General features: G+C 34.4%; 1 protein-coding gene across 1 annotated transcript in view; it reads left to right on the plus strand.

Moving 5' to 3' along the window:
* Positions 1-17,167, plus strand: part of CRMP1 (collapsin response mediator protein 1) — an 808,535-nt gene that overhangs the window by 652,974 nt on the left and 138,394 nt on the right. Inside the window, exon 12 of the mRNA XM_044056207.1 lies at positions 2,132-2,302. Coding sequence (XP_043912142.1) covers positions 2,132-2,302 — 171 coding nt within the window. The remainder of the gene's footprint in view (positions 1-2,131; positions 2,303-17,167) is intronic.

The raw sequence follows: 17,167 nt of genomic DNA on the forward strand, positions 1-17,167 counted from the left end.
TAAATGGAAGAGATTCTGTGCCTGGAACCAAGCTCACAGCCTTGATCCTCTTGCCCCAAACATTCCTCAGATACTACAATACTTAACTGAGATGCTGGACAAAGGACTCTCCTTCTCATCCATCAAGATCCACGCCTCTGCCATCTCTGCTCATTACAACATGGATCCACCAATTTTCTCTAATCCTCTGTTAAAACAGTACCTCAGGGGGGCTAAAAACATAAGACCCCGTAGAGGACCTACTCCAACTTGGGACCTCAACTTTGTTTTGGAGAAGCTAACTTTACATCCTTTTGAGCCAGCCAACCCAGCAGAATTAAAATATATCCCTTGGAAAACTGCTCTGTTCCTGGCAATAACATCAGCAGGAAGAGTTTCAGAATTACAGGCACTAATGGCAGTGGAACCTTTCCTCATTTTCCACCAGGACAGGGTGTCTTTAAGAACTAACCCTACTTTTATGCCAAAGGTGGTATCCAGTGTGGCTCTAAACCAAACTATTCACCTGCCAACTTTTTATCTTAAACCACAGAATAAAGGGGAGAGACTACTGCACTCTTTGGACATTCACAGGCAGTTACGCTTCTACTTGGACAAAACCAAAGCTTTCAGAAAATCTGAACAATTATTGGTAGCATATGCTGCAGGAGTACAGGGAAAAGCCATTTCAAAACAGGCTATTTCAAAATGGATAGGACATTGTATACGTTTCTGCTACACATACCATGGAAAACCTTTACCTAGCAGCATTAGATCTCTCTCCACCAGGGCAACAGCCACTTAACTGCCTACCTCAAGGGAGTACCTACCAAGGAAATTTTGGAAGCAGCAACTTGGAGTTCTGTACATACCTTCACCAAGCATTACCATCTGCCTCTATACTCTACATCCAGAGCTGGCTTCACCACTGCAGTGCTGCAGGGCCTTATAGCCACCCCTAATGCCTTATAGAACCAGCCACTCTTCCTCAGCTTTGGGATTCTACCCAAGTGTAATGACTGCAGCAGTGTAACATGATGAACATAGTACAGTTTTGTACCTACCATAAATGTAGATGTTAGAGTATATACACTGCTGCAGTCCAGGTTACCCTCCCTCCTTCCCCTCTTACTGGCTGGTACATACCTATGTCTTCTACCCTTACTACCTATGGGGAGTATTTGCTGGTAGCTGTAAGTTGTTTTTTGCTTTTCTTATGTATGTTTTATTAGCAATTGGAATTGCCTACCTATTTAGAGGCACCTGACATCTGGGGCAAGAAAAACTGATGAAAATGGCATCGGCTGTATCTTATATACCCCTGTCGTACTGACGTCAGGGAGGAGGTGACAGCAACCAATGCCAGACCAAGACTTTGGAACTCAGGCCGACTGGGGAACCGCCTGACGGCAGGATAACCCAAGTGTAATGACTGCAGCAGTGTATACACTCGAACATCTACATTTATGGTAGGTACAAAACTATACTTTCCTCTACCCAAGGAGTGTGGTTAGCCCTTCCTAAAAATGCCCTGATTGCTGGGAAGCTGATGAAGGCACAAGAAAGCCACATGGCTGCCTGAATGACAGCTCCTCTGAACAATTGTCCACTCCTTACTGTACTGGGTGTGTCCCTAGTTAAGAGGAATGAATGAGATGAGCCTGACAAAATGAGAAAAGACGGATAGCAGGCATGAGGTAAAAAGGATACAGAAAAAATACTCCCTTACTGCTTTAATGCAGTGGTCATCTATAATAAAATTGCTGCAAATAATATACAGTCATAATGTGTAATACTGTGCTAACATTTGATAACTGTTTTTATTTTTCTCTTTCATGCAGTTCATATGTTGTAGCAGAGCTCTATTTTAACAGTCTTCTATAAGAAAATGGCACTGGTATCACTGATAGGATCATACACACACACACACACACACACACACACACACACACACACACACACACACACACACACACACACACTGTCTTACATATAAAAGAGAAACATCAGAATCATCAGTCAATAATGTGCTAAAAAGACTCTCAAAAGACAATGTAAAAATTATGACCACCACAGAAATTTATTCCAGAAACATGCATTCATTGTGAATCTGCTCTGTTATTCCTAATCATTATTCTGTGTTTTCTTTCAGTCCTCAGGCAAGATGGATGAGAACCAATTTGTATCTGTCACAAGCTCCAATGCTGCTAAAATATTTAATCTGTATCCAAGGAAGGGGAGGATTGCAGTTGGCTCTGATGCTGACATAATCATTTGGGATCCAGATAAAATGAAGACTGTCTCAGCCAAAAGTCACAAATCGGTAAGAGAAGATTTAAGAAACATTTGAAACTCTGTTTGGCAGCCTTGCTGTGTCACATACTTTTTTGTGTCACATGGTTTGCGGCATAAACATTTTCAATAAATTTCTTTTTTTTTTTTTAAGCAGTTTAGCTTCCCTGCAACAGCATATTTATCTTATGCTATCTAAATCTTTGTGTCAAAACGCAAAGTACTTTTATGCATCACTTTAATCTCTTGTTGTTTCTTCTTAATTTCTTCTTTAAGACCTTCAAGGTAAGCTAATATGAGTGTGCTGGCAGTAGCTCTGGAAATACTGTGTCTTCATAGCCACTATTTATCCTTCTACAAAGCTATTATGGCAGGTACATAGTTAGGGTAGGCCAAGGTCAAGTCACATTCTTTTACCTTTATAAAGGTAAATCTAGACATTCAAATATTGTAAAAAACAAAATCAGTTCCCAGTATGAAACGGTGCCTCTTTACAGCTGTCCTGACTATGCAGACCTTTATCTAATAAATAGATTACCATGTTATAAACACAAATATAACACATATGAATTATTTTTCTTGGAATGTATTGTCTAAAATTGTAGGTCAGTATGTTGGTTCATACGTAGTTACTATTATGCAGTCCAGGAGACTGTTTAGGACCTTAGCCCAAATTATCAATGGCCCAAAACACTGTTTAGTTAAGCAACTTGCTCAAGGACACATAGCAGGCTAATTTGGTATTACCTGATTTGAAGGGATATTTCAGAGCTACACAGTAAAAGCTCCTATAAATAGCACAAACAGAAAGCTATAATTAAAAGTGGAAAGGGATGATAATGAAGCAGGTGGGAAGCTCAAAAACCAAGCAGAGACTGGGATTCTGGATGCAGATCCTTAAGGAGAATAACAATAACTATACAGAATATTATATTCATAAAGTAGCAGAAAGTATTCTAAGAACTGAACCAACACAGGAATGGAGAAAGGAGATTCTGTCGTTAGGGATGGCTACAATTAGGGGTACAGAGAACAGGTAACAAGGGACTAGAATTTATTATAGAAAACTGGCAAAGGAACTGCAAATAATTAGAGAATGAATGGTACTAGTATGGGAAGAGGCCAAGAATACACATCAACTTCAGGCTAGAGATTGCCTTTCCTATCTAGGACTTAATTTAAGGACAATTAAACTGCTATTAAATATGTGTAGAAATATAAAATGAAGATAGTCTAGTCATTGATTAGACTTTTTAGATTTTTTATTTTTTATGTTTATTTTAAATAATAACTTGTTACTTGAATAAATTATTTCATGTAGATATACTGCTATATCTGTACTTCACATACTAATGTCTAAAAAAACCCATATAACATTATCAGTTTAACATAACGAAATATATTGGTTAAAATACATCTGTTATAAAGGGTTTAAAACAGATATGGGAATAATTGTCACTGAAATATTTTAGTATGGATATGTAAATGTTTATCTTGGTTATTGCTTATTTATCCATTCATTTATTTTTATTATTAATAATATATATATATATATATATATATATATATATATATATGTGCATTTGTTAGAAGTTTGAAACATTACTAACATATTCTTTAGTAGTCTGAAACATTAAAAATGTGCATATACATTTTTTAGAAGTCAGAAACATTATAAATGTGTATAAATTTATAAATAAATATAGACACTTCCATCATTATAAATGTTTAGGTTAGAATAGTTTACTTTGTGTTATGGCAACATAATATATGTTTTGACACAGCACTTTTTATAATAGTTAACTTACTTTCTCATAGTATAACTTTAAGGACAAAATGATGCAATGACTATGATTGGTTAAAAATTATTTGAATTCCTATATATAAAGGAAATTTATCAGTATACAAATTGTTTTTTGATCTGAAGAAGCTTTTTAGCGAAAGCGCTTATCATTTGTACAAATAAATTTTATCAGTTTTATATCAACGAGAGACTGCCTGGTTGCTTCGTTTCACTACTTCATTTTTTATGCTGTTTACTTTTATTCTGCAAACGGAGCATTTATCGAGTTGGTTAACAGCTAACTTTATTTTCCTCATAATTATTGTGACCCTTATTGCTGTTTTAACCTACTTGGACAAGGCTATGGAATTAATTGGAGCTATTGAACTGGATTATAATCCCAAAAAAGGAAATAATTCTATGGAATTACTTCGTAAAAGATTTTTACAACATTTGTCCTGTGGGAAGAGTGCGCTTTGGCAGTTTGAACTGAGTCCATCAGCAGATGACATCGGAGAAGCAACAGGTGATTTAGAACATTTACAACAGTTAATGGATGACATCGAAGGGGATTTCTTCAAGCTAAAGAGACTGCAAGCACAGCGACATCATTTCCAGTATTGTCTGGAAAAGAAGATAGTTCCACGTGGCTTGCGAGTCTTTAACATGCCGACACAAGGAGCTTACTATCCAGAACTATTAACTCGATGGCAGCAACTGAACCTCGAGGTAAGCGGCAAGTATTTAACATTACTTGTCGAGGTTTTTGAACCCGAGGAAATAAAATTGATTGATAATATAAAAGACAAACAAGAACTACTATTTAACAACTTTCCTTCTAGTTTAATAGATCCGCTTTTCAAAAGTCTGCTTGACAGTATTGCAGCTTTCGAACGTAAACTTTTACAACAAAAAAAGAATAAAATTATAAGGGACATGAATGATTTTCGACTGGTTCACGTCTTTATGTGGCCAAGACGAGCCCAACATGTTGAGACTTTGAATAAAAAAGAGACTTTGGCTGTGAATCAAACTAATAATGTGAATAGAAGTAGAAATGAAAGAGAACCAGGAATTTCCAATATTCAAGTTGAAAATAGTATGTGTAATAGCTCTATAAGTAAAGACAAAGTAGTGTATATAGTAGATGAACATGATAAACAGAATGCTGAGATTATTGCTTCTGATAACACTTCTAATTTTGAATGTGAAATGTTAAATGAATCTAGTGGTGTTAATAAACAAGATAAGTCAGGGGTACATCAGGAGAATTTATTTCCAAAAGTAACAGTGACAAAATCTCCATTAAAGATATTAGAACTACAACCAGTAGTAAGACCTAAGACAAAAGCAAATATACCTAGTACATTATCCAGTTATTAGTGAAAATATTTCTTTTCCGTTACCAGTACGAACAGACAAAGGAGGGAGGAGGACACGTTCCATGAGTTGGGGATGTCAAAAAAGGAAATATTCGGGAGAGTACACCCCAAATCAAACACTCAAAAAAATGTGGGGGAAGGGTATGAGTCATTAGTGCTTAATATTTCTTCATATACACTTTCCTTAGAAGAAGAGAATGTACTTCTGAAGGGCCTGAATTTTATTGCTAGTACTAAGAGCAAAATGACAGACACTATATAAGATTTAAAAGTTTTTTGTAGAAACATCATGCTAAAGTATTTATATGATGGTTCTGAACACACCAGTATATCTACTATAAGAAAACCTGAGGAAAGGCTTAAGAAATTAAGTAATTTTGTACCACTGAACCATCCACTAGTGGATGCTTATATGAAAATAGCGGAGGAAGATCTGTTTAAATACTATGAGCATGATTTTAGTCATCAAAGAAATATTAAGCATAATTTGAACTATAAAGAAAGAATAGCATTAAAAAAGTTACAAGCTAATGACTCTATCACGATAAAACCTGCAGACAAAGGAGGTCTTATTGTAGTTATGGATACATTGCACTATGTAACATCAATGGATATGATGTTAAATGATGATAAATTTTATAAGAGAATTACACCAGAAGATGTGCATAAAATAGTTACATATGTCACGAATACCCTACTTGACATACACAGAGGAGGTATTATTACAAAAGAAACTTTAGACTATTTATTAGTTAAGGATCCCCTCATTCCTATTATACAGGGCCAGCCAAAGGTATATAAAAATCCTATGAATCCACCAATGAGACGAATAGTAGCAGGTGGAGGTTGGCTCACTGAGCACCTATCAGTTTATATAGAAAAATATCTAAGACCAGTAGTAAATATGAATGAACATGTCCTTAGAGATTCAAAACATTTATGATGGAGATATATGACAATTTGAACAAACAAAAAAACATAGAAGAAGTAGTTTTAGTAACGCTTGATGTTCAATCACTTTTCACAGTTATACCTAACGAAATGGGATTACAATATGTACATCAGTACATGTCTACACATAGTGAGTTATCAACAAAACAAATAGACTTAATTACTTGTTTTCTTGAATTGGTTTTGGAAAATAATTTATTTATATTTAATGAAAAATTATTTATTCAATGTGAAGGTGTAGCTATGGGAACCCCATGTGCCAACAGTTATGCAAACATGTTTTTGGCGCAATGGGAAGAAACCATATTGTTCAGATTAGAAGAATTCAAAACACACGTAATTTTATATCGGCGTTTTGTTGATGACCTCTTCATGTTATGGAGAGGTACTTACAATGACCTAGATATGCTTTACAATAAAATAAATAATTTAACAGAATGTTTAAAATTCACACTGAATAAATCTATGCATAAAATTGAATATTTGGATCTTTATATAGAAAAGTTAAACAATGGACTTATTAACACAGGGATCTTTCAGAAATCTAGTTATCGTAATTCCCTATTATTAAGATCTAGTATGCATCCCAGATATATTTTTAAAAACTTGTTTAGGGGACAAGGAATGAGAACATCGAGATTGAATAAGCTAGAAGAATGCTTTGATAAGGAAATGAATGACTTGAATAATAAACTCTTGTATAGAGGTTACACACAAGAGGAAATTTTAAGCAATTTACAAAATATTCCTGCCTTACGCAAAAATATAGCTGCCCCATATTTTGGACCAGTAGTAGATAAGAATCCACATGCAGCATTAGATAAAACAACTGTTACTAAGATTCCGATGTATTATACATCAGATAATAGTAAGTTAATAGAAATATTTAATAAGAACTGGTCAATTTTACAGGTGGATCCAAAAATTAAAAAGTTAGTGGGCGAAAGACCCTATTTTTTGTATAAAAATAGAAAAAATTTAAAGAGACTTTTATGTTATCAGAAAAATAAAAATTATGATGAAGAAGAATGGTCCACTACTCCATGTGGCAATTAAAACTTATATGAATATATTGATATCTCTGCAACTTTTTTCCATCCTGACTCACAAAAAGAATTTATTATTAAGACCAAAGCAACATGTAGAACATGTAACTTAGTGTATTTAGCTGAGTGTCAAACTTGTCATTCCTTTTATGTAGGGAAGACAAACAGACAGTTTAAAGACAGAATAAGATAACATATATATCATATTAAGAAAGGTTCTGAACATAATGCCCTAGCTAAACATGTCCTACGATTAGGAGATACACATACATTCACTTTCAGAGCATTAGAGGTTATTCCTACCAGTATACGACAAGGAGATATTAAGAATCACACAGAATATAGAGAGAATAATTGGATAATTATATTAAGAGCTGATAGAGGTAGTGGTCTAAATGAACGAGCCACAATTAAACCGCTATTAAATAAGCGTAGAAATATAAAATGAAGATAGTCTAGTCATTGATTAGACTTTTTAGATTTTTTTATTTTTTATTTTTTTATGTTTATTTTAAATAATAACTTGTTACTTTAATAAATTATTTCATGTAGATATACTGCTATATCTGTATTTCACATACTAATGTCTAAAAAACACATATAACATTATCAGTTTAACATACCAAAATATATTGGTTAAAATACATCTGTTATAAAGGGTTTAAGACAGATATGGGAATAATTGTCATTGAAATATTTTATTATGGATATGTGAATGTTTATCTTGGTTATTGCTTATTTATCCATTCATTCATTTTTATTATTAATACTATATATATGTGCATTTCAAGAAACTTGAACAAACAGAAAACCAGCAAAAAACAAAAACTTGGAAGCCCTCCTCGGACAGCAAGCAAAAGCGATTGTAATAAAAAATACTAAGTCCAGAGTTTTGGCAATAATCACCATATGAAGCAGGGTAAAAGCAGGTAAAAAGCTGAACGCTGTTTTATTTAATCCAAGAAAAAGCGTTTTCGCTATAGACGCAGCTATAGCTTCCTCAGAGACGAAATTCAAAATTGGCGCCAAAAAGGCAGCATAAATAGAGGTACATGCTTACGTCAGTTAATACAGGTGTTTAGTTAAAGAAACACGCAATGAATCACCTTTAAAACATCACGTAGTGCGTTTTGTATAGAAAATTTTGTGTGCAAAAGCTACCAGTAAATGCAAGCCCTAAAATACCAAAAAGCAGTCTACAAAGTAAAATATAATAAAGAAAAACAAAACAATTCTTATGTAACCTCATATACAGGAATACATAAGTGTGGCCTATGCTAATCCTAACATTTATTAGTGCATAATAGTAAGTTCCATAACAAGAACAATAAAGAATGTTCCCACTATGAAAACTACCTCCAAAGTAAAATATATAAGTATGTTAAAAGTAAAAAGTCGTTAAACAAGTTTTAAAACAATTAATGAGATAAATAAATAAAAATCTCTAATAAAGAGACATTTACCTACTGCAACTCCTCATTTTTAATATACATGATATGTTGCAATGTTCATTTAAACCTGGATAGGTAAATTAATTTAATAATAACTGCCATTCTAGCTCTCTAACTTCTAGTAATAATTGAACAGGGGCACCTCTCGATGGACATAAAACTTGATCAATAGCCAAAAATTGGAAACTATGTCCTTGATTTTTGATAATATGCTTTGCCAGGGCATTCTCCTTCTTTTCATTTCTAATAGCGTAAGAATGTTCGTAAATTCTGTCCCGTAACCTGCGGTCAGACTTGCCTACATAAAAAGCGTCACAGCAATTGCATAAAGCCAAATAGACTATTGGTCTAGATTCACAATTAAGTTTCCGGGCAATATTAAATTTCCTACCCCTAATTAAAAATGAATTTGACACCTTAATAAAGTGGCAATAATTGCAAGTGCCACATTGGAATGACCCTTTTTGTCTAGTTGTCATTGTAAATTCCTTGTTCCTTTCTAAGAGAAATTTTAAAGTGTTGCCACGTCTATAAATAATCTTGGGACAGAAACCAAGTTTATCCTGTAATAATTCATTATTTGAAATAAAGTGCCAATTTTTAAAAAGTATAAATTGGATTTCCCTCGAGTGCATGTTAAACGTAGTAATGAAACTGGTTACAAAGCTCTTGTTTGTATCAGTTACATCAACAGTTGGGATTAAGTCATTGAACAAGCTGGTGTCTCTCATTAAAGTCTTTAGCTCAGGTGTCTGGGAAGAAGTAGACTTATGTAATAATAAAGGGGGGTAATGGCCAGCAGAACGTTTAACCAGGACTTCATCTAATAGCTCATTAAACAAGTTCAGAGGATAGTCCCTGTTAATGAACATGTCCCTCAAAGTATCACATTCATCCAGAAATGCTGGTTCCCTACTGCACATCCTAGATGCACGGATCAATTGACCCTTGATAATCACCCTCTTCTGTTTAAAAGGGTGAGTGCTATTAAAATGCAAAAAAGAGTTGCAATAAGTAGGCTTTCTGTAGATACTGGAAAAGTATTCAGAGCTTGTTGTATCTTTGCAAAGTTTAACATCAAGATAGTCAATATCGCTATCAGAAAATTTGTACGTAAATTTTAAAAAATTAGTACTTTCGTTAAGTGAATCAACAAATGATGATGCTAATATACTGTCACCTCTGAAAAGAATAAAGATGTCATCAAGGTAACGAGTATAATATTTAACATATTGCATTCTATCCAGATTATTAAGTATATGGGTTTTCTCCCAGTAGGCCATAAACAAGTTGGCAACACTTGCTACACAGGGAGACCCCATTGCAATCCCTTGCTTTTGCAGGTAATATTTCCCATTAAAGGTAAAAAAGTTAGACGTTAAAATGATGTCAAGTAGTTCAGAAACAAGGTCTATCTCTCTTTGGGTAGCCTTCAATTCAATTAACATCAGTGTAATCCATTCTAAAGCCTCAAGATGGGGAATGGACGTATATAGGTCCACTACATCGATGGTGAGGAAGTTACATTGGTTGCAGTAATTAATGTTACAGATGTTCCCAAGAAAAGACCAAGAGTCTTTACAAATTTGAGTAATACCTTTCGTGTATTTAGACAATATCATTTCAACCAACTGTGCGCATGGATATGTAAATGAAAGTCGACTATCAATAAGAGCTCGTAGTGGAGGATTAAACAAGTCCTTATGGATCTTCGGAATACCGAAGATTACTGGTGTTTTTGGCATAGAAATATCTATATAATTAAAAGTGTCTATGTCAATTTTTCCACTAATAAATAAATCATTAAAGTAACCCCTGTTCCTTGAGAAAGCTGTATTCATTTCATTTAAGGAAGATTTGCTATAAGCTGACCCACTCAAGATCAATTCCATTTTATCTATGTAAACATAGTTGTCAAAAATAACAAGTCCTCCACCTTTATCTGGTTTTACTACACGTACAGGGGCTGCACAAAGTTGTTCAAAAGCCAAGGATTGTTCTACAGTGATATTAAACTTTGAGGATGTGTTGAAATAATTGCTGGATGAAGTTAAGTGCCTAAAGTCAAGCTCACAAACTTTTTCAAACAATAATAGATCAGTGTGTAAAGGTGGGTTAAACGTGCTAGCTAGTTTCAAAGTTGCATTCTTACTGTAGTCGCTATTGTTAAACAAAAGATTCAAATTCAACTTTCTAACAAAACATTTAAGATCAATAAGAGTCTTAACCAAATTACATCTTGTAGTAGGAACAAAGGTATTTCCATATGCTAACAATTCTATAAGACAAGGTGATAAGTAAAAACTTGAAAAGTTATAAATTGTAAAATCACCCTTAATATTGGTTAAAATCTTTAATTCTGAGTCAATAATAGAGTTAGAACAAGACCCAGTCCTATCTTTCACTTCCGGTTGTTGTTCCAATTCCTCTTGTGTTGTGGTCGGGAGTTCCATTTGCCTAAAAAATGGCCAGAATAATTTTCATTACCATTAAAGTTACCCTGGTTATTCTGCTGGTCTTTCCTATTATTGTTTTCTTTTATTCTATTACTGCGTCTAAGCGCTCCAGGAGTTTGATGACTAAAATTGTCTCCCATAGCATCAAGATTACCATAATTTGATGTAGAAGGATGAACAACGTCATTATCTCCCCCAGTACAACCAAGGTCATGGTTTACTTTAGAAGTTACTTTAAGTTTTGGATATGCTGAGTCGTTACTGTAACTAAGCCTATCTCTGACCAGTTTTTTATTTTTGTTAAATTTTAACTTCTCCACAAGCGAGTCAATACTCGTGAAGATCCTAGTATAGTCATACTTGTATCTGTCGAAATGCAAGTCTTGTTTTAGGCAACTGTCCAGTTCATTAACTTCTTCTATTAATCTAGTGATCTGGATGTTATAATGTTTAACAATGATGTTTAATAATTGTGACCCTTGATTATCAAACAACTGAGCAAGCTCATTGTAGAAATCAGAGTCATAAAACAATCCCGTAGGGCAAAAATTGGAACGCAGCCCTTTAGGGATAATTTTTTCAGTCAAACATTGTTGGAAGTTTGAAACATTACTAACATATTCTTTAGAAGTCTGAACCATTAAAAATGTATATATACATTTTTTAGAAGTCAGAAACATTATACATGTATATAAGTTTATAAATAAATATATAGACACTTCCATCATAAATGTTTAGGTTAGAATAGTTTATTTTGTGTTATAGAAACATAATATATGTTTTGACACAGCACTTTTTATAATAGTTAACTTACTTTCTCGTAGTATAACTTTAAGGACAAAATGATGCAATGACTATGATTGGTTAAAAAATTATTTGAATTCCTATATATAAAGGAAATTTATCAGTATACAAATTGTTTTTTTATCTGAAGAAGCTTTTTAGCAAAAGCGCTTATCATTTGTACAAATAAATTTTATCAGTTGTGTATCAACGAGGGACTGCCTGGTTGCTTTGTTTCACTACTTCATTTTTTAAACATATTAATCAGTTTACAAACATATTAATTTTACAATTTTATCCAATTTGTTTCTTCATTCTGGGTGCTGTCACCCCTATTCCAGAAGAAGGGTGTTGTAAAAGGGCAGATGGCGTGGTTTTCCAGGCTAATTAGTTGTGATCAAATCTTTTTAGGTAAACCTGTGCAGGTAGAAAAATTAGATTTTGGCCAATTGTGAACATAGGAAACATTTTGCACCAGGATGATGTATTCCCTTCTTTCTGTAGTGTTAAGAAAAGGGAAAAGAAAGGGGCAATGGTTATTCCCTTTAACACTGATACTCCACAAATTGTGGGTACTCTCAAGAAAATATGGAGTTTGGTATTTACCCCTCCAAATGAAGGGTAAACAAGGTCATTTCTGTGATTACTTAATAGTAGATGTAAAAATATCAATGAAAAATTGGAAAATGGTTCGGCACCCATTAAGGGTACATTCAGATTTAAAATGGGGCTTTGGCATGTCCAGGCTGTTGCAATTGCAATACTAAGAACATTGTTTATTTGGCAACATGTTTGATGTATACCTCTTTTTATGTGGGGAAAATAACAAGAAGATTGAGGTACAGAATTTATGAGCATCTGTATGAAATAAAACATAAGAATGTGTCTAATGCCTTATATAGGCACACTGTTGAGTGTGATGGGTGCAACATTTTTTTATTTTTCATTGTCAATAAGTTGACTGTGGATGAAAATTGTGGTGACAGTCTCTTTGAATACAAGTAGCTGATTTGGCAACTCAGTTTAAATGCTAGTGAAAAACCCAGCTTGAATTATTAAATTTCCATTTCTAGTGTTTTAAAATTGAAAAACAGAAAGGTTTAACTTACAGTTATATTTGTAATGATTTTTGTCATATTTATGGATGTTGTTTGTTTTATTGTATATAACTGACAAACAGATATGCAGGTATTTTATCTCTTTAAGTATTTTTATGCATTTGGTTTCAAATAGGTATATGTTACACTTGGTCAGTTGGTTACATTTTCCTTTAGCATGTGTGTGTGTGTGTGTCTTTCGGCTTTTCTCGGTTAGGGGTCACCACAGCGGAACTCCGGTCCGCTAATGATTGGCAGTAGATTTTTTATGTGCCGAGTTTACCAGCCCTGACGCACAACCTTCAACGAAGGTACGTCCATTCACGCATGTCTCCACACAGAAGATGCTCTAGCTGAGAATAGAATGGCACAACGTCTTGCTGTGAGGCAACAACGCTACCACAGCACCACCACCGCAGTGGTACTCAAATGCACCATTGTATGTGATTTTATACTCTGATGAAGCCCATGTGTGTATAGGGCAAAAGCACTCAGTCTTTAGTGTTAGTTTTATTAAAGTTGCCATGTCTCTGCTGGAGCCATTTTTTTCTTGTTTGTCTGTTCTAACAATATGTTTGGTAGTGTGTCATTTGGTGGTTTAGTTGAGATAGTATAATTTGCAAGAGACCCTTAGTGTAGATGACAACATATCCAGAATGTTCTCTGGGGCCAGCATTTTAAATGTTTTTATTGAATGATTCATAAAATTTCCCAAATAGGTACAAAAACACACTAACAAAATGCCACATGGTATTGATAACAAGCTGTCACTTTACTAATGATCTGGCTTTGCCCTTCCCCACAGACCACCTCACTAATGTGTTAATCCTAACTATAACACTGCCCCCAACCCTGGCCCTACACCTTACCTTACAGAAAACCCTGCCCATATCACTAACACTATTCTGACAAAGTATGTCTGAAGTTAGTGGTTGGGTTTTAGTTAACCAATCCCAAACGGAAACTATTTGTTTTCCTTTTGCAGTAGGTTGCAGTTTCAATACCTGAATTTTTTTCTGTGAATAGGGTTTCAATGCGCTGGCATTGATCTCCTGTATTTCAGTGCTTGTATACGTCAATATATCAACATATATTCGTAAAGAGCTATTAAATCATTCAAATACGCAACAGTCACAAATAAAAAAAATAACTATAAATTATGCATACGAAAATAAAACAACATAGAGTAAGCAAATGCACGGACAGATGTTAGTACTCTAAAACTAGCAAGAGTGCATTCCTAACTAAATATCGTATGGCACAGAAGATAAGACAACACATAACTATATGAGAAGCATCATACCGCAGAGTTTAAAAATCACAGGGATTCCACACACACGGTGACATCTGCTCAAATACCTCATATTTCAAAACAAAATATATATTTTTAAATACCTTTCTTGAATTATCAGTTATGGCATAGGCAAATTTACATTTATATAAATGTAATCAAACTGTATTAAGTTCACGTTTACAAACATTATAATTCACATATATTGCTACATATTATATAACCAAAGCAGCATTACATAAATTATTCAGTTCCTGCCCCGACCCCGTTTTTTAAACAAGAAACATCTTTATTAAACCATCACTTACTACATACAGTAGGCATGAGGGAGTAATAGACTGCAGAAGGTCAATAAAACCCAAAAAGTAAGAAGTCTGATAAAACAAATGAACACAGTAATTAGGTCTGTCCGTTGAGATCCATGTGATATAACAGAAGTAAACAGGATATACTAGTGTGCAGCTAAATTAATAACTGATAAAGTTCTACCACAAGATCACAGGGTAGTGAAGGAAATGAAGGGGAGAAATCAAATGCCATCATGGAACTATTGAATAGAGAAAACTATAAAGCAAGTAAGACAAGAAGTGTCACTGTTAAAAAATTGTAGAAGTGGATGGGAGACAGAAAGTTTACCCCGGGGATCACTGCAGTGGCTCTGCTGGACAGAGGCACAGGGAACTAATGGCTCTGCTGGACCAAGGCACAGGGAACTGATTTAAGGGGGTGGCGAAAGCCAACACATTCTGAATAGGCTTATAGATGCCCTTGCGCAGATAGCCTAGTACTTACCTATGAACCTAGGAACCTAAGAGAGAATAGATCAACAAAAATACTAAAAAAGATAGATGTGATTAAAGCAATGCACAGTATTAGAACAGACTAGGATCTATCATCCACTATCGCAAATAAACTAAAAATTTTAGCACATGCGGAAAAACTTAGAAGTTACACAGATAAATATAAGGGAACAGTACAAAATAAGCAATTTATTTATGACCCAAAAAGTTTTATAGAGAATTGGGAAATAAGGTAAAAGGAATTGAAAGACCGCCAAAAAAAGAGGAAGTAGACACATTTTGGAGAAGTATCTATGAAGCTCCTGTGGAACATAACAAAGATGCTAAATGGATAGAAGATGTAAAAGAAAGAATAAGAAGTTTAAATGTACAGGATATGAAATGGGATGAAATAACAGGCAGGGAGATTGAAACAAAGTTAAGAAAAGCCTCTAACTGGAAAACCCCAGGCCCAGCTGCAGTACCTAACTTTTGGTTAAAAGTAACATCTTTGCATGAGGATTTAGCCATGAGTAAGAACTGTTTATATGTGCACCCCAAATAAAAACCACACTGGCTAACAACAGGCAAAACAATGCTCCTACTTAAGAGTGATCCTGCAAGCTACCGTAAAAATTATAGACCAATATCTTGCCTTCTGACAACATATAAACTATACACGGGAATTGACGCCGACAGAGGTTATAGTCATTTAGAAGAAAACTCAATTATGGCAGTAGAACAAAAGGGCAATAAAAGAAAGTCGTATGGAACAAAGGATCATTTGTTGTTAAATAAAGTTATAGTGGAGAACTGTAAAAAGGGGAGGAATCTAAGTATGGCATTGATTGACTACAAAAAAGCATTTGATAGTATCCTACATTCATGAATAAAAGAGTGCTTAAAAATGTATAAGATACATCCTACACTGATTGACTACATTACCATAACCATGAAACAATGGCAGACCACTTTGCAATTAAGCCATGATAAAGGACAGATTATTATCCCAGGGATAAAAAGTCAAAGGGGATATTCCAGGGTGACTCTCTGTCACCGTTGCTATTCTGCCTTGCCATTAATTCATTAAGCTGTTTACTTAACAGCTTAGGCCATGGGTACAATTTGGCTCCTAGAAAACAATGAAGTGTAATGACTTCTCATCTTCTCTTTGTCGATGATTTAAAACTGTATAGCTCATCAGATGAGGAACTGAAAGCACAGCTGCAGGTTGTCAAAACTTTTTCAGATGATATTAGAATGTCATTTGGTCTTGATAAATGTGCAAAAGCAACCTTTAAAAAAGGAAAACTGCAACAGCAGGAAAACAGTTTGGGACAAGAATGTGATATAAAAGAACTTGAGCAAGAGGGAGTGTATAAACACTTGGAAATTGATGGAGGATCAGGAATAAAACATGAACAAATGCGAATAAAACTCAGTAGGAATACTTTAGAAGACTTAATCCTGAGAACAGCATTGACATCAAGGAACAAGATCCAAGCTATAAATCAATTTGCTCTTTCTGTCCTACCATACAGTTTTGGAGTGATTGACTGGCCCCAAAAAGTGTTGGATAGATTAGATATTAAAACAGGAAGGATGCTTCATGCTCACCAAATGATTTATAAAAATCAGTGTATACCAAGATTATATATTCCCCGTTCCAAAGGAGGGATGGGCCTCCTTGAAACTGATTACATGTATAGATCTGCAATCATGGGACTCCACACATATCTACTTATCTCACAAGATCCAAATGTGGTGAAAGTTTTGAAACATGAAGAGAATAAATGTAAGATGATTTTTCTGCTTAATTTAGTAGAAGCATATCGACGTCAAGCAGGAATGGAAATCAAACCAGAAGTAGATAAAAA

This window comes from Protopterus annectens, chromosome 14.part0 (assembly GCF_019279795.1).
Source record: "Protopterus annectens isolate FY-2018-M chromosome 14.part0, PAN1.0, whole genome shotgun sequence".
Classification (NCBI taxonomy): domain Eukaryota; kingdom Metazoa; phylum Chordata; order Ceratodontiformes; family Protopteridae; genus Protopterus; species Protopterus annectens.